The sequence below is a fragment of the Magnolia sinica genome, chromosome 2, assembly GCF_029962835.1.
Source record: "Magnolia sinica isolate HGM2019 chromosome 2, MsV1, whole genome shotgun sequence".
Classification (NCBI taxonomy): domain Eukaryota; kingdom Viridiplantae; phylum Streptophyta; class Magnoliopsida; order Magnoliales; family Magnoliaceae; genus Magnolia; species Magnolia sinica.
Window position 1 is genome coordinate 118,801,478 of NC_080574.1, and position 18,727 is coordinate 118,820,204.

Here is an 18,727-nt window from a genome sequence, read left to right on the forward strand (position 1 = left end):
ATTCTACAGGGAAGAGTTGAAAGTATTTTCGAGAGAAGTGGTTCGCTTTGGAAACCGTTGTAAAGATCCTCAATGGCACCACTTAGAACGCTATTTTGACAAGTAATTGGAGTGATTTCTATCTGCTTTAGCTTTTACAGTCTGCTGCATTTCATTCGTGTCTTCACATGTTTTTGTTTTGCCATTCCTTTATTGATTTTCCAGACTGGGATATGAACTTGTTCCTCAGAGGCAGTCGAAAGAGGAGGCTGAAGCAGTGATGCAACATTTGATGACTTTTGTTCAGTATACAGCTGTGAGTATTGAACCATTTGTGAACTGGGAAACATTATGCTTTTTGATTTATAATCATGTTTACTGATCATTGCATGAAGGCTTTAACTGCATATTGTTTGAAGCGATGTCATTGTTGAACATGCTGGCTTTCTAAAGCCAGGTTTGTTGACATGCCTAGGCGATATCTTAAGTAGGGATTTTGCTATGCCACATGCATGTATAAGGTAGTTCATGTACATGCCAACAAATGTGCCAGCATAGGACATGAGCTTGAGATCCAAGCCGTCCATCACACGGTTCCATCATGTAAATTCCATGGTCCGGAGATCAGGCTGGTCTGCTCATCAGGTGGGCTGACATGAAATTGCTGCAAGAAGTCAAGCTGATTATGTTGATGTGGGAAGAGACTTGCTTGAGGCCAATATTTCTATGCCTAATCTGTTTTTCAGTCATCCATTGGGACTCAAGAATTCAGCAGTGCCAATGAAGGCCCTTGTGCTGTTAGTATTTTTCATCTTGCTTGATACTTTATAGCTACCACATTAGTTTAGGAAATTTAATAATAATCATGCCTTGCATAGATACATGATCAACAATTTTTTTCCATCTTTCTTTGATGATTGACTCATGCAAGCTTACTGGACTATTGCTATATGTTTGTGATGCATCAAGAAGGGAAATGATTAAACCTCCTTTGTTCACAGGAATTGTACCATGAGTTGCATGCCTTGGACAGATTTGAACAAGATTATCGGCGGAAACTTCAAGAAGAGGAGAACTCAAATGCAGTTCAGAAAGGTGAGCTGCTTTTGCACTATGCTTGGAAACCATGATAGATAGGCCTCATTGTTATCCTGTCAGCCTCCCCTCTACTGCATGGTAGTGCCCTTCATTTGAAAGGCAAGACATAGGCTTCATTCTTATCCCATCAACTGATCTTTAGAAAGGCAAGACTCAGTTTTCTATACAAGAAGGTTGTTGTTTTTTTTTGTTTTTTTTTTTAATTTTTTTATTTTTAAAAACTCATGTCATGGCATCCCTTTCATAATTCCTTGCAAGATGTGCAATTACACTTGCCATGCAAAGATTATGAACTCTAAAATAAATTTGGATGCCATCAACTTGTAGACATGATTTTAATTTGTTAACAACATCGACCAACTTGGTGCATTTCCTGGGGGTTAGCTTTTCAGTTTCAGGTAACTTATATCAATGGGACATGGCATTGGTTTGAAATATCGTCTGACAATTACTTGACTCAATTGGGGAGAATGAAGCAAGTCCCCTTGAAACATCTAATGATTCTGATCGAGTCGAAACAGTTTCTATCCCTAATCCAAGATTTGTTTCTATTCCATGACGTGCATGATATGTTCCTTTGCTGTGATAATTCCTTTCATTTTTTGTTATTTTTCAAACATTCCCCTGCAATGTCCTATTTTGGTAAATTATCACATTTAGCCAGATATCCTTTTCCTCGATGTGTAGGAGACAGCCTTGCAATCTTAAGAGCTGAGCTAAAAAGCCAAAAGAAGCACGTAAAGAGTCTAAAGAAGAAATCACTTTGGTCCAAGAATTTGGAAGAGGTAACCAATTGGTACTTCTCATTTCAGCTTCTCTAATGTGTGGGAGAGGAATGTAATGATTGAATTATCATATGTTTTGACAGTGAAAATATTGTTTACTTTTTCTCTGTCGATTTCTTTTTTGGCTTAATTTTATTAAGATAAAAAAAGGAAAGGAAAAGCAGGATGCAACATCCGAAATTAAGACAACTTCAGACACAATGTTCCATAACCAGCAAGCTAGCACTGGCTGAAAGGGATCACCCCCACAGCCGCTGGCCTTGCAGGAATTCTTCAATCAAATGCTTCCTCAGATGCTCACTATCCTTGTTGTAATGGGCTGGCTTGTTGTAAGAAAACATATTTCTGAAAAAAAAACCAAACTAATGTACTGTGTGTTGCAGGTCATGGAGAAGCTTGTGGACACTGTCCACTTCCTACACGTAGAGATCCATGATGCCTTTGGGAATGCTGGTATTTATTTGAGATCTTATTCTTGTCTAATTCATTGTTTTTTCTCATCATCGCCATCACCATCACCATCACCATCACCATCATATTCTTCTTCTTTAATTCCACAACCAAAAAGCTCCAGAACATGTTGAAACTTATCCTTAGTCCAGAAAGACCACAGTCATTGGTACATTCCTTTAGGAGATTGGTACTGATGCCCATTCCCTTGTAGCTATGATTACTGGGAGAAAGATTGTATAATCCAGAAGGTGACATAAATATGCCCATTGATGCACAGGTTCTACTTTAAAGAATTGTGGCCTATGATTGGCTTGCAGAATGCGATTATCATCTTTTAAGTTGCCTGTTGCCAGACTAGGTAATCCGGACAGTTCTTTTTGATGACTCATCTTCTTTCCTCCATCAGCTTAGAGAAAATCAATCTAACATTAAAATCAAAAGCTTACAACAGGATAGACCTCAGTTGGTACAAGCCAAAAAACTTCTACTTAAGGTGCCATTCCTGGTCCCACTTTGGACTCACAACTACAGAATCCCTACACCATCTGTTTCTGCCTCCTTTTTTGGATTCAAACTCACATGACGAGGACCACCGCTATCACTATTGACAATGTAATAGGTAAGCCCTCTTTATTTAAAATGAAATTACTCATGAAAAGCCCATTGTGGATGACTTTAGGGATGTGGCCAATGTTTCAACTGTTTTAAACGTTAATTTTGATGGTTGATCATGATGGCTATGTCTACTCCGACCAATGAAGTGCCATTTGATGAAATTATCCCTTCCATTTAAATCGCAGTGCATATCAGAGAGGCCTAAGAAGCAAGGTGAAACTGAAACATTTTATATGGAGAAGCCACGACCACCTTATGATGTGATGCGGGAAGTGGTGAAGTTGATGACCCTGTAGAAAGAGTAGTGGTCAATGTTTTTCCTGTCCTTGATATGCTGGATCAAACTCAACCAAAGAAGTGTGTTTGGGCTGTTATTTGGCTAATATCTGCTGGAAGCATATAGAGGTAGATCCAGATGAAGGGGAAGTTATTTCAAATTGAGAAGTCTTCAAAGTGTATATATATATTTTTTATACAAAAAACCACTTCATTTTGTACTTGAAGTCCAATATCATTGGTACTTCATAGACAACTACCTCACGTGGATTGGTTGTCCTCTTAATCTCATCTTTCTACTCTGTAACATTGGGATGCTGGAGAGGGTGTTTATTAAGGCGTATAGTTTAGTCCTATTTACGAGCATGTCCTTTTATTCTATTCCTCGCCACGATTGAGCAGCATTTTAGCCATTTGTGTATATTTTTTGTACTCATTCAGGTCATTGTCCCATGGTCTACAATGATTCATGCATCTTTTGAAACAAGATTTACAAATCCATCAGAACTTGGGAGTCAAGATGGATTGGAACTATCAAATAAAAAGATTTGCATGAATGGGGACCTAAATATGGTGCTTATCTGTATTTTGTCTTTGATGAAAACATTAGAATTGAGTGATTGTGAATGCAGTAAAAGAACTGGGAAGCGATAAGGCCCCGGGGCCGGATGCTTTTTTGATAGTGTTTTTACAAAAGTTTTGGGAGCTAGTTAAGCGGGATGTGATGGGTTTCATTAATGAATTTTATGAGAAAGGAAGCATAGCATCAGAGTTAGGGGCTACATTCATAGTATTGATTCCAAAAAAAGGAGCCGAGAGTCTTATAGACTTTCGACCAATAAGTCTATTGGGTAGCCCATACAAAATTTTGTGAAAGTGTTAACCTCTAGATTCTGTGAGATTATTGGAGAAGTTATCTCTTTAACACAGGAAGCATTGTGGTGGGGAGGTAGATAGTGGATAGTGTGCTGATGGCTCAAGAATGCGTACACTCATGCATTAGAAAAGGGTCGAAAGGGGTAAGATTTAAGTTAGATATTGAAAAATCATATGATCACATAGATTGGGTCTTCTTAGATTATATCCTGGGAAGGGTGGATAGTGGGCCGAAGTGACGGTCTTGGATTCGTGAATGTGAGACAAGGGGATCCTCTCCCCATATTTATTCTTAGTGGTAATGGAGGTGCTTGGTAGAATGATTGACGAAGAGGCGGCGGGGGGATTGGTGAGGGGATTTAGGTTGGACAATTCGGAATTTCAAGTGTCACATTTACATTATGCAGATGATATTTTATTATTGAGTGAGGTAGATGAAGAAATTGTGGAGAATCTTATGTCAATCATAGTTTGTTTTCAAGTGTTGTCGGGATTAAAGTAAACATCATGAAAAACGAGATATTGGGGGTGGGCATCTTTAAGGAGGAGGTGGGGAAATTTGCAAGGATTTTTGGTTGTAGGGAGGGCTCCTTTCCTACTTCATACCTTGGGCTCCCATTATGTATAGGGAGGCTGACAAAACAATTGTAGCATAAAGTGATAGAACGGTTTGAAAGAAAGCCATCCCAAAGGAAGAATGGGCTCTTATCATTGGGTGGAAGGTTAACTTTGATCAAAACAACAATGTCTAACCTCCCGGTATATTTTATGTCATTATTCAAGTGTCCAAAATTGATATTAAATAAGTTGGAAAAGATCAGGTGGGACTTCTTGTGGGAGGGAGTGGAAGAAAAACACATATTTAATCTCTAATAAAATGTGAGGATGTGTGTGAACCATGGGATCAAGGGGGAGCTGGTTTAAGAAACTTGGAGATTATGAATCTGGCTTTGTTAGGAAAATGGGTGTGGCGGTTTGGATCAAAAGGGGGGTCAATATGGAGAAAGGTGGTAGGTAAGAAGTATGGAGCGGATGAAAGGGGTAGATGGAGAAAGTCTTCATCATTGTACATGGCATCTATTATTTGGGGATTGGTGGCGTCAATTAAAGGTGAGGTTTGGGAAGGAATGGGATTTTTAGTGGGGAATGTAAGGATCATTAGATTTTGTGAGGATATATGGGCGGGGGACCATAAACTGAGTGAAGCTTTTCCACGCTTAGCAGGGATAGCATTAGAGGCTGGTTTGTCGGTGGATAATTTTTTTTTTTTTTTTTTTTTTCAATTCAAGGAGATGAAGTGATTTGGGATTTGTTGTGTAGAAGGAATCTTGAGGATGAAGAGGTCGAAGAGCTTATTGGGCTACTTGATCTGTTGTCCAAAGTGCATCCGATGGTTTCAGAGGCGGACTCGATGAAATGGTTAAAAGACAGATCTGTTAAATTCTCAATTAAATCCATTTTCATGTGTTTTAAGTGGAGGAGCCAATAGAGAAGAGGTCAGTCTGATAGGTTTCATATGGTACTATGGTGCTCCCCCAAAGGTTGCCATGCTTGCTTGGCTAGTTGGCAAAAAAGTGTTAACAATTGACAATCTCTGTAAGAGAATGATGGTTCTCCCAAATATCTGCTTGATGCGTTATCAAAATGAAGAATCAGTGGACCATCTTTTTCTTCATTGTCCGTTTGCTAAGAGAATGTCAACTTGTTTGGAGTATCATGGGTGATGCCAAAATCTATAGATCTCTTCTTTCTCATGTGGCATGGAGGATGGAAAGGGAAGGTTAGGAAAAAAGTTTGGTGCATTAGCTTTCTTTTGGGTATATAGTTCTTATGGTTAGAAAGGAATGACTGATGCTTCAGAAATTGGAAGGGGCAAGTATGGGAGGTTTATAGTTGGGCTAAAAACCTCCCATATTGGATAATTGGCTTAAGTTGTAATTTTCTTTATTAGTTTTGTTTCGTTGTAAATATTGAGGATGCGACCTCTCATCAATACAATTATCACTGTTTAAAGAAAATGAAGAATTGAGTGATCTCTAATGTTCTCTCAACTTGGTTTTAATTTTCAACTTTCACCCATTAAAATTTATCACAAGTGCTTTTCTACTACTTTCTATGTAACACTCGACTAGTTTAGTCACGTGCTATGTTGCATTGATAAGAATATACGACGGATGGGCAATGGACTTGGGTGCCTTTTTCGATGAGAAGATCTTCTCGTGATGGTAAAAGGGCACCTTAACAGATTGAAGGAAATCTCCAAACCTTGTTCATAGACAACTTCTTGGAGAAATGGTCAGAAGTGAACTTGTACAACGTTTTTTGGAAAGTTTAGGAAAGTTATGGAGGTCATCATCCATGTTTGACATTCTGTGTTATTCTTGTTGGGATTTGTGCTGCAGAATCACACATGGATCTAGGATAGCAATCCAAGAGCACCAAGCAATCATAAGAGAACACAGATTTAACGTGGAAAACCCTTTCAGGAAAACACCACGGCACAAAGCGATGGGAATCCACTATGAAAAAAGAAATTACAAAGAGAGAGGACTTACCCGATTCGAACAACCTCGAATCTCACCCTTGTTACACCCTTTGATAACCCTAAAACCCTTTTAAAAACCCTTAAAATACCTTTAGAAAGCCTTAAAATACTTTAGAAAGGCCCTAGAGACCCCTATTTATAGTTTAGGAAACTCCATTTACGCACTGACTTTGGAAAAGTCCAGAAACTGCTTAATTTACGCATTCCGCGTAACCTTTGACTAGTCGAGCTAGGGCTTCGACTGGTCGAGCCTGTCCCTCGACTGGTCGAGCGTCCTGGAAATCCAAATACATTATTGCTGGACTTCGAGTCGAACGGGCTTCGACCAGTCAAAGGGACCTTCAACTAGTCGAGCTAGTCCCTCGATTGGTCGAGCAACAGATTTAAGACATCTGTTTTTAACAACAATCTCTACCATGTCTTCAATCTTCAACCGTGTAGCTTCTTGACCTCTTCTCTCACCTCTGCATCTCATCATAGCTTCAATCAATGTTTCTCATGCACACTCCGTCCTTTTTACGCCATCGCCAAGCCCAGAGAAATTGCACAAAATTTGAACTTCTCTGTAGGAACGACCTTGGTGAGCATGTCTGCTGGATTCACGCTGGTGTGAATCTTCTCCAGTGTTATACCTCCTTCCTCAGGCACTTGTTGGTAAAGTGGTGACGAACATCAATGTGTTTAGTACGTGAGTGATAAGAAAATTTTTTAGCCAAATTGATAGCGCTCTCACTATCACAGTTAACCGGCACGGCCTCCTGCTGAAGTCTTAACTGATTTATCATGCCTTTGAGCCAAACACCTTTAAACGCTTTTGTCGCTATCATATATTCTGCTTCGGTCGTGGAAAGAGCCACCACAGACTGAAGCTTCGACATACAACTGATTGCTCTACTTGCTAGTACAAACGAGTATCCTGAAATAGACTTTTTGGAATCGACATTGGCTGCGTAGTCTGAATCCACATACCCTACAAATTTTGTCTGTCTTCTCAAGAGTTACGACGTAGTCTTTCGTACCTCGAATGTATCAAAGTAGCCATTTCACTGCTTCTTAATGTTGCTTGCTGGGATTTGACATGTATCTGCTCACAACATCAACTGCCTGTGAAATATCTGGTATTGTACAGACCATTTCATACATTAAACTGTCAACCGCATTTGAATAAGGCACATGAGACATTCTGCTTTTCCTCATTTGATTTAGGACATTGTTCTGAGGAAAGCTTGAAGTGAGCCGCGTGTGGAACGCTCACCGGATTTGCTTGGTCCATCTCATACTTGATCAACACCTTTTTAAGGTATTTTGCCTGTGATAGCTAAAGCCTGCTCCTCTTTCTGTCTCTATGAATATCTATACCGAGAACCCTCTTTGTAGCCCTTAAATCTTTCATCTCGAATGTCCCTGATAATTGAGTCTTCAGTATATTGATTTCAGACATATAATGATTGGCGATCAACATATCATCAACATACAATACTAGGATGGTGAATCTGCCATCACTTAGTGTCTTGTAATAGACAGTGATCGTTTTCACTCCAAGTAAATTTCTGACTCAACATGAAAGAATCAAATTTTTTATATCACTGCCTAGGCGGACTGTTTTAAGCCGTACAACGACCTTATTAACTTGTAAACTTTTTTCTCTGCCCCTTTAACTTCGTAGCCCTTTGATTGCTTCATGTAGATTTGCTCTTCCAACTCCCCGTGTAGGAATGCAGTCTTGACATCCATTTGTTCCAGCTCGAGATCGTATTGGGCAACCAGCGCCAACACGAATCCAATAGACACCTGCTTAACCACCGGCACAAATATCTCTATGAAGTCGATTCCATCTCTCTGAGCATAACCCTTAGCTACCAATCTAACTTTTTATCTATCCTGTTTTCTCTTGAATAATCACTTGCATCCAATCGCTTTTCGGCCCACTAGAAGCTTCACCAGTTCCCATGTGTGATTTTTGTGCAACGAGTCCATCTCATTGTCCATAGCCGCCTTCCACTTTTCTGCATCAGGCTCACTGAGAGCTTCCTGAATAGTAGATGGGTCCCCCTCATCTATAACGAGAGCATATGCAATATTAGAGTCGTCCCTATATCTTGCCTGTAACCTACGATCACTCGGTGGGTTCCTTCTCACAGGTGGCTACTCCACCTGATCTTGTTCCTATCTGTGCATCTATTTTTGCATGACTATTATCTGTATCAATCTGAACGTCTACGATCAACCTTTCTGGTTCCTCTTGCTCCTCTTGATCATTTTTGTGGAATAGAGAGCTTTCATCGAATTTGACGTCTCGGCTAGTGATGACCTTGCGTGTGATCTTGTCAAATAACTTGCAACCTTTCACACCAATACCATAGTCAACAAAAATATACTTTTTGGTTTTATGGTCTAGCTTATCTCTCTCAACTGACGGTACATGAGAGTAAGCCTCACAACCAAATATATGCAAATCTGAGTAGTCGATTTTTTAACCACTCCATACTTCCTTTGGGATTTTACATTCAATTGCCATTGAAGGAGACCGGTTCACCAAATAACAAGTCATGTTAACGGCCTCTGTCCATAGGTCCTTGCCCAACGCAGCATTACTTAACATACATCTGGCCCTCTCCAGGAGAGTCCGATTCATTCGCTCAGCCATACCGTTTTGCTTGGGTGTGTGGCGCATTGTGTTGTGCCTGATGATCCCTTCATCTTTGCAATAATCATTAAACTCAGTGGAAGTAAATTCTCCACCATTGTCGGTCTTTAAAACCTTTATTTTTCGCCCTGACTGTTTTTCCACCATTGCATTCTATTGTTTGAATATGGTGAAAACTTCGGATTCACGTTTCGTGAAATAAACCCAAACTTTCCTGGAGTAGTCATCAATGAACGAAACAAACCATGATAACCCCCCAACGGAAATTTCTAGTGATGGCCCCCATACGTCAGAGTGCACGTAATCAAGCACTCCCTTACATACATGTTTTTCAGATTTAAAAGATAATATAGATTGTTTACCATATATACAATGCTCGCATATATCTAAATCAGAATTTTTAAAAGTCGGAATCAAACAACGATCAGATAGTACCTTCATGCCCTGCTCGCTCATGTGGTCTAGACGAGCATGCCACATACGTAGAGACGTGAAATCTGCAATAGCTGCTGCCGCTCCACCTGCTGAAGTGTTCCTGATTAACCTGTAAAGGTTTCCGTGCCTTTGCACTCTTATAACCACGAGTGCCCCTTTTGAAACTTTAAGGACACCATCAATACCAGTGAACTTGCACCTTATAGCCTCGAGTGCACTGAGAGAAATCAGACTTTTCTTTATATCAGGAACGTGCCTGACGTCAGTCAATGTACGCTCCATCCCATCAAACATCTTGATGCTCACCATATCAATAGCCACAACATTACAGGCATTGTCATTGCCCATAAAAACATGTCCACCATCGCATTATCTGTAACTGGCGAACCAACTCCGATGAGGAGTCATGTGATATGACGCTCCTGTGTCGAGGATCCACTCATCTCCATGATTGTCGTGCAAGTGTCCGATCATGGACACAGATAATACATCACCACCACTTGTCTCTTCATTAGATGTGACAACATTGGCTTCCTTGGAAGAAGCCGCTGAATTTTCTTTCTTCGCTTTAGGATTGGTACAATCCTTCTTCATGTGTCTAGACATCCCACAGTTCAAGCACTTTAGTTTTCCTTTGCCCTTGCCCTTGGATTTGGATCTAGGTCTTAAAGATCCTGTATCTCGCTCAGAATTCTTGCCTCGTAATTAGTGCATCGGAAGATATCCCTATGTTGCCGTTTAGCTTTCTCATGGCCTTCCCTTGAAAGGCTGAGATAACGGCGTCGACACTCAGAGTTTTATTTATGGTGCACATTATGTCCTTGAATTACTCATATGATGTTGGAAGAGAATTCAGCGACATACATGCTTGTTCCTCATCTTTGATCGCTTCCTCCATATCCAACAATTTGCAAACTAATTTATTAAAGTTGTTGATGTGGGCTTCCAGATCTCCACCCTCTGCCATCTTGAAGTTATACCACTACCGCTTCAAGTGTAGGCGATTTTCAGAGGATTTTTTCGCATAGATATCCTCTAGCTTAGCCCATAAACCAGCCGCAGTTTTCTCCCTCAAAACATTATAGAGAACCTCATCCATGAGACATAAATGGATTGAGGATAAGGCCTTCTTATCAAGAGTATTTCAATCATCATCAGTCATACTAGACTTTCTCGCCTCAAGAGCACCATTCTCGCCTTACTTGGTTAAGGAACTGATCATCTTGATCTTCCATAACTCAAAGTTATTTTTGCCTGAGTATTTCTCAATATCATACGTAGTACTTCCCATTATTGCTAATCTTGCGGATTCAGATCTGTGCCCCAACGATAGCTCTGATACCACTTGTTGGGATTTGTGTTGTGCAATCACATAGATATGGATCTAGGATAACAATCCAAGAGCACCAAGCAATTACAAGAGAACACAAGGATCTAATGTGAAAAACTCTTTCGGGAAAAAACCACGGCACAAAGCGACAAATCCACTATGAAAAAAGAAATTACAAAGAGAGAGGACTTACCCGATTCGAACAACCTTGAATCTCTCCCTTGTTACACCCTTTGATAACACTAGAACCCTTTTAGAAACCCTTGAAATACCTTTAGAAAGCCTTAGAATACTTTAGAAAGGCCCTAGAGACCCATATTTATATTTTAGGAAACTCCATTTACGCACCGACTTTAGAAAAGTCAGGAAACCACTTCAAATTTACGCAGTCTGCATAACCCACGACTGGTCGAGCATCTCTGAAATCCAAATACATTGTTGCTGGACTTCGAGTCGAACGGGCTTCGACCGGTCGAAGGGACCTTCAACTAGTCGAGTCAGTCCCTCGACTGGTCGAGCAATAGATTTACGACATCTATTTTTAACAACAATTCCAGGCTTTATTTTTGTGCGCTTTGGGGGAGGTAAAAGAGGTGGATGAAACTTCTATATAACTTAGTGGTGAACAACTCTCTAGCGGGAGTCTTGTGGTGCATAGGGCAAAATATGGACTATAGATCCTCGATGAGAAAAAGGGTGGGGACACAACATTATCTAGAGTGAGGAAATCTCAAACGATGAAGACTCCAGAGGTTGTGATTGAAGGTAGTCGGAAAACTGTCGGTCAAGGAGGAGAACTTCAATAGTAGGGAGGGAAGTTGTTCCATGATGCTCTCCAAAATGGCCATAGACCTTTAAATCGGGAAAATCAGGAAGAAATTGCCGGTTCAAGCATGGAATACCCTATTTTGAGAGTATCTACAGAAGTTGTCTAAAATTTGCCGTTTGCCCTTAAATGGTGTGTGGTAGCTTTGGTGATTGATGGAGATTCCATTGAAGAGGTGGCGAAATGGGTTGAGACTCACAACTCACTACAGCTTGTTGAAGGGCTGCTTGATGAAGGAAATAACCAATATGAAATATGGATTTCCTTGTGTCCTTAGGCAGACATTGAAAATCTTCTTTATGCAAATGAGTTTTTTTTTTTTTCGCAATGGGCCAATGCATGCAATCTGAAAGTGGTCAAACCGGTTTCTCATAGGGCAGGAGGATATTTGGGTAAATCATTTTTTGAAGAGAAAAGGACATTTGGGCAAATATGGGGTTTACCTCTGAAAATTTGGACACGAGAAGGATGAAGGAGATAGGTCTTTGTTAAGGGTTACTGCTACCTTTAACAGTGTTCAAAGTATAGGTATTGCTACAAGTTTCGCTGGCCGGGGATACAAAAACAATATTGATTTCGCTAATGACTGAAAATGTAGGGGAACATACGGAAAACAATGGAATTTTTTAGTGAAACTTCAGGAGATACAAAAATACACTATTTTGCATATTTAGGAATAGTGTTATCAATGGGCTGGGTTGGCCCATTGAGCTTCTGGGCCTAACCCGCCTTAGGCTGGGCTCGGGGTGGAGTATCAGGCCTGAGGTCTAGCCTCAGCTTAAAAATAAGCTTGTTTTTTAAATCGGGTTGGGATGTCTAAAAGCCCGTCAGCTCGGCCCATTCGGGCTACAATGTCTTTTTTTGGGGTAGGGTTTTGGAGAGAAGAGGGGTGTGAAGCATGCCTTCTAGAGAGGGATAGGGTTTTGGAGAAGAAAATGGTGGGAAGCAAGCCTTCCAAAGAGGGGTAGGGTTTTGAAGAGAGAGGGGTGGGAAGCATGCCTTCTTTTGGAGAGAAGAAGAGGGGGCAAAGAGAGAAGGGTATTCTCCATCTTATAATGACTTAGGGTTGAAGTTGTTGCAACTGCCTTCTTCCGAAGAAAGAAGAAGATGGGGTTGAGATGGAAGAGTCATTCTCCATCTTATAATGATTTAGGGCTAGAACTGTTGTTGGCAGAAATGGAGTTGGAGAGAGGAAAGCTGAGTAGTGGAGGCGAAGGCCATTGCTATCAAGGTATTTAGGTTTTTTCTTTTTTGTTAAGCTCTCTGAAAATCTTCACAACAATTTCTACAACCCCTAATTCCATGAATATGCTCCATAAGAAGGGAGGTTTTGTTGGCAAGGTATCTTTCAAGTGGGCTCGGGTTGGGCCCTACATATACATTCTAAGCCTGACTTGGGATAGGACTATTTCGGCCTGTCACGGGGTAGGGCCGGGTTTGGACTTGCATTGAAAAATGTGGGTCGGGCTTGGACAGAGCTTGGCCTGGCACTAACCCGGCCCATTGACACCCCTATTTAGGAATAAAAAAAATTACAAAAATAATACATGATAATAAGTTTCCATTTAATGGGGGCTTAAAAGCACGTGTTGTCGTAAGAAATCAGGCCAACCATCCCATCAATCCCAACCATCCAACTTTCCATTCAAACATCCATTGATATTTTAGAATATCGACAATACACGATATTTTTTCTGAGAAATCATCGACGACTGGAAAGGAAACGAAAGTCTGTGGTCTCGAAATCACCAATGATACTGATACGAGATATTAAGAATAGTATCATTGATAATTTGAATATTGCATACAACCATGCGCCTATAAAAAAATTGAAATGGAAATTTCTTTAATAAACAATTTTTTTGGTGATATTGATACATTGGCAATATTATCGAAATATCGTCCATACATTGTTGATACAAGTGACACCTAGAATTTACACAATTGAAAATATTGGCGATACAAGCGACACTTGGAATTTACATGGTCGAAAATATTGGCGATATCGATACATTGGCAATACTTAGCGTACATTGCTGATACCAGGAATTTTTTTATCCCAGTGTTATCAGTATCATTGAATTGGAGATATGAATAATATTGTGGATATTTTGATAATATTGGAGATACTCTGAACAATGACCTTTAGATCTACGATATGTGAGTAGAGAGATTCTAAACCATCTTTGAATGAAGATAAAAAAGGGAAAATGGTCGAAGTTGTTGGAATCAATGGAGATCGGAATAGGCAACATCTCGGTTGTGGCAATCGTGGAATAGGAACGGAGTACAACAACAGTGAGATGACAAACAATTGCTAGAGAATGAGAATAAGATGATAAACTGTGATCCAAGGATAGTTCCCCTCATTTCCATGTCGGTGGAGTGAAGATCACCAAATTAGGTGTATCGTGGACCATGAGATATAGGCAACCTTGTCTGTCAAGATTTTTGAGGCTCCTAGTATGGTTGCAATGGTAGTACACTGCTATTACAAGCCATGTGTCCTCCTATCTCTTCCTTGATTGTTGCTCCCCCCACACGTGGTTAGGGGTGTACATCGGGCTGAACCGAGTCAAACTGGGCTCAACCCGGCCCGGCCAGGTCACCGGGCCAACATGTCCAGCCTGAACCCGGCCCGGTCAGCAAATCGGGTGAGTTTGGGCCAGTTTCGGACCCACGATTTGGACGGCCTTGATTTTTTGACTCTGCTCCATCTACTCCATGGGAAGAGCTTTAGCAGGTAACTTGAATGGCCTTGATTTTTGGGAAGGGCTTTTGTCATGGATTTTTGGGACTTTGCTCCATCTACAAAGGGACCCACGATTTGGACGGCCTGGATTGCTGTAAATGGTTAGGGTAACTGGGTAAGAATTTAGGAAAAAATAATATATATATATATATATAGGCCGAGTTGGGCCAAGTCGAGTCGGGTTTCGGGCTGAACTGGAACATATCCGAACTCAGTTTTGGGCCAAAGAAAATTGCCCGTCCCGACCCGAACTCAATTTCGGGTCAGCCCAAGTCGAGCGAGTTAATCGGGCTAGCTCGGTTCGTGTACACCCCTACATGTGGTTAAGCTCCCATGTATAAAAAATTTAAAGCTTCTTTTGGGTGCACCTCTCCTCATTGTGCTTGGTAGGCTTGGAAGTTGGAGCCTTTACCCTTTCTCGAGTCTCTTCCTATTTCCAAGGTTCTTGTGTATTTGAATTCAAATGAGGGCTTTGTGATGAAGACTCGACAGACCCCCATGTTGGATCCAATATTTCCATGGTTCCTAAGTATTTTAATTCGAATGAGGGCTCTGTGAGGGAGGCTCGACAGACCCTGTGTTGGATCCAATTAGTGAAAGGCTTGTTTATGAACAAGTGAATCCTAGTAGTTCTTGAAGCGGAAGTAGTGGCTAGGGCAGACTTTTTTTTTTTTTTTTTTTAAAGAGTGAAGGGCAGACATGCACATCTCAAAGGAGGAAGGCTTTACATCTCGGGCTCTTAGTTACATTTGTCCCATTGGCAGCGTATTTGGATTATGCATGGATGGCCACTCAAAACAATTTTGTATATTCGGGTTAGATGGCAATTGTTGGAGATCAGGAATGTAACAAATTTGAATAGTAATGCTCTCTATCAATCCTCTTGTGCCTTAAAGAGCCATGATAACAAACATTAAGAGGAGTTCAAGCGATTAGTGGAGCATATTTCTTCTTGGAGTGGAAGATCAATCGGAGTCAGGGCTTATGGCAATAGTTGGCAATGGAAATGCTCTAGAAGAAGAACTCTTACTATCAACCAATCCTTTGTAGGTTGTAGAAGGGGATGTGGCAGTAGATGACGATGAATGGGTAGGATGCGGTTAGGGCAACAAGTGGTATTGTGATAATTTAAAACCCAGACATCTAGGCAAAGGAGGACGAATGGGTAGGATTGTATTCAATTCCCATTCAATTAAGGAATGCGTCAAGTGGGTTTAGATGGATCTTCAAGGCGGTCTATGGGTCGATAATTGGGTAAGGCAACAAACTTATCTTGGCAAGAGTTTGATGCTTTAAGAAACAGGTGGCAGGACTCTTGCGAGAAGCTTAGGAGAGGCCATATCGCTAAAAGCATGAGGGATTTTTCAGATTAGTTGAGAAGGAATGAGATAATGGATCTTAATATGGGTTGTGTGAAATTTACATGGTCCAATGGACAAGAGCGGACATGTTTAAATTGGTTTGGTTCCTGGTGTCAATTAATTGGGTGGAGAGATTCCCTTTCGTGTAATCATGTAATCTTCCTTGTCATTTTTCTGATCATTGCTCCATCATGCTTGAAGCTAAGGAGGTGGATTGGGGCCCACTCCCATTTCGTTTTGAGTTTATGTGGCTTGAGGAAGAAGGATTCTCCCTATGGATGAGGAATTGGTGGTCTTTGTTCTCAGCTGAGGGATGTGTGGGTCATAAACTCATGCTTAAGCTTAAGCTGTTGAAAGAGAAGATTAAAGAGTGGAAGAAAGAACATTTCAAGGAGTTGGAAGAAGCCAAAGACAAAATCCTTAATGATATCCAAGTAACCGATATCAAAGAAGGAACCGAGCCTCTATCTGTGGATGAGAGGAATGTAAGGTCTCATCTTATCTTATAGTATAACATTAAAACTAAGGAAGAGGGGAATGCGAGCTTCTATTCATGTCATGTTGTTGTATGAGATGGAGAAGTTGGATTTGCTAGATACGCAGTTTTTGTAACTAGCTCGCATAAAGGCTTCTTTAGAGGGTCAAGATGTCTTCATCTTGGAGATCCGTCATCCCCCTTTTGCTCATTGTGGTGGCAAAACCGCTATGTAGAATGTTGGAAAGAGCGGCTCATGTTGGATTGCCAATGGGTTGAAGGTGGCTAATGCAATATCTACAACAACCCATCTACAACTTGTGGATGACATTCTTTTTTTCTTTTTTCTTTTTTCTGTGATGCAAAGGCTTCTCATATGGACGATTTGAGGAAAATTAATCGTCATTTTGAAGTTTTTTCGAGTCTTAAGGTGAATATTCATATAATTAGTTATTAGGAATTGGACTATTTGAGGAGAAGTTAAGTCTTATGCAAGTATTTGGATGCAAGGTAGCTGTTTTTCCATTGACTTATTTGGGGCTCTCCATTTGCGTTAGGAAGCCCACTAAGCACTTCTGAGACGAAGTAATTGAAAGAATTTTATTTAGTAGGAAGAGCAAGTATTTGTCGTTGGGGGGTAGAATTGCTTTGATCAAGGCCACAATGTCAAATTTGCCCCTTTAATACATATTCTAATGTCCGACGAATGTCATGTTTAGAGTGTAAAGGATTTGGTGTAACTTTCTGTGGAGGTTTGGAAAATAAAAGTTTCATCTAATGCAGTGGAACAAGGTTTGCAAGCCGACAAGAGTGGGCATAAGAGATCTCAAATCTACTAATGAAACACTTATGGGGAAATGGTATGGAGATTTAAAATAGAGGAGGATAATCTTTGGAAGTAATTGATTGTTAGGTATGGTGTGGAGGCAAGAGGATGGTTTTAAGAAAGGCTCTTGGAAGGCTATCTATAGGATAACGAATACATTCAAGAACAAATCTCTTTTATGGTTGGAGATGAATCTCACATTCATTTTTGGGAGGGCACCTGGTGTGAAGATAGGTCTAGTGTGTTCTTGAGGTTGGTATAGGTGGTGTTGTAGAGGGAGATGTTTATATCGCAATGTTTCTCAATTTTGAGCAGCCAAGGGAGTTGTTTATATCACTATAGTTTGATCATAGATAGGGGAAGAATTAAGGAAAAAGGAGCACTTAGCAAAGTTATTGTGAATTTTTATTCCAACTTGCTTTAGGGAGAAAGGTGGACAAGGCTTAAGCTCAACAACCTTTCATTTTAGCTAGCTTTCAGATATAGATAAAGGAAAGTCAAGAGAAGCCAATATAAGAGGAGATCAAAACAATAGTGTGGTATTTGGTAAAGGATAAGGCACCCAAACTAGATAATTTTCCTGTTGCATTCTTTTAGATATTTTAGGTGGATGTTAAAAAGGATTTAGTTGCTTTTATTGTAGAGCTCTATGAAGAGGTTGGCTTTCTGCAAAGTTGGGGGCTTCTTTATTGCCTTAGTCCCTAAGAAGGGGCGAGGAGTGATTGGGACTCTAGTTTCATTAGCCTAATTGTTGGGCCTATACAGTCCTTGCTAAAATACTAGCTTCCAAATTTAGAAGGGTGTTGGGCAAAGTGATGTCCAATGACTAAGGAACATTCATCCATGTTAGACTCATCCTCAATGATGCACTCATAGCTCAGGAGTATCAATTCGAAATGCAAGAGAAGGGATAAAAGGATTATTTGATTTTTATTTTGCAGGATGGATAAAGGGATCATATGCAAGATGGACATTATAAAAGTTTTATGACCATGTTAATTTGAAATTAAAGATATGTTAGGAAGATTAGGGTGTGGCTTAAATTTGTGTCAATGGATTCAGGAATGTGCCAGTTCAACAATATTCTTCATCTTAGTCAATGGCTCTCCTAAAGATTCTTCAAGCCCTCAAGAGGGCTTCGTCAAGGGATCTTGTTTCTCCTTTCTTATTTGTGATGGTGGTAGAGGCTTCGAGCAGAACGTTGGAAAGAGGGGTAGTAGTGTGAGGTTGTTGAATAGGATCAAGGTAGAAAATGCATCATTTTAGATATTTCATCTTCAATTCGTTGATGATACATTCCTTTTTTTTAAATTTTAATTTTAATTTTAATTTTTATTTAATGTTAATGAAGGGCAGGTCGACAATCAGTGCAAAATTATCCGATGTTTTGAGATGGTGTCAGGACTTAAGATCAGAATTCGTAGATGCGAAATACTAGGTATTAGGTT

At 40.3% G+C, this 18,727-nt stretch overlaps 1 protein-coding gene across 8 annotated transcripts in view; it reads left to right on the top strand.

Annotated features, from left to right (window-relative positions):
- The window catches only part of LOC131237468 (protein PSK SIMULATOR 1-like), a 45,818-nt gene that overhangs the window by 11,200 nt on the left and 15,891 nt on the right, over positions 1 to 18,727 (top strand). For all 8 annotated transcript variants that reach the window (XM_058235248.1, XM_058235251.1, XM_058235250.1 and 5 more), the window contains 5 exons: positions 10 to 102; positions 205 to 295; positions 981 to 1,074; positions 1,765 to 1,862; positions 2,246 to 2,315. In XM_058235248.1, the coding sequence (XP_058091231.1) occupies positions 10 to 102; positions 205 to 295; positions 981 to 1,074; positions 1,765 to 1,862; positions 2,246 to 2,315 (446 nt within the window). The remainder of the gene's footprint in view (positions 1 to 9; positions 103 to 204; positions 296 to 980; positions 1,075 to 1,764; positions 1,863 to 2,245; positions 2,316 to 18,727) is intronic.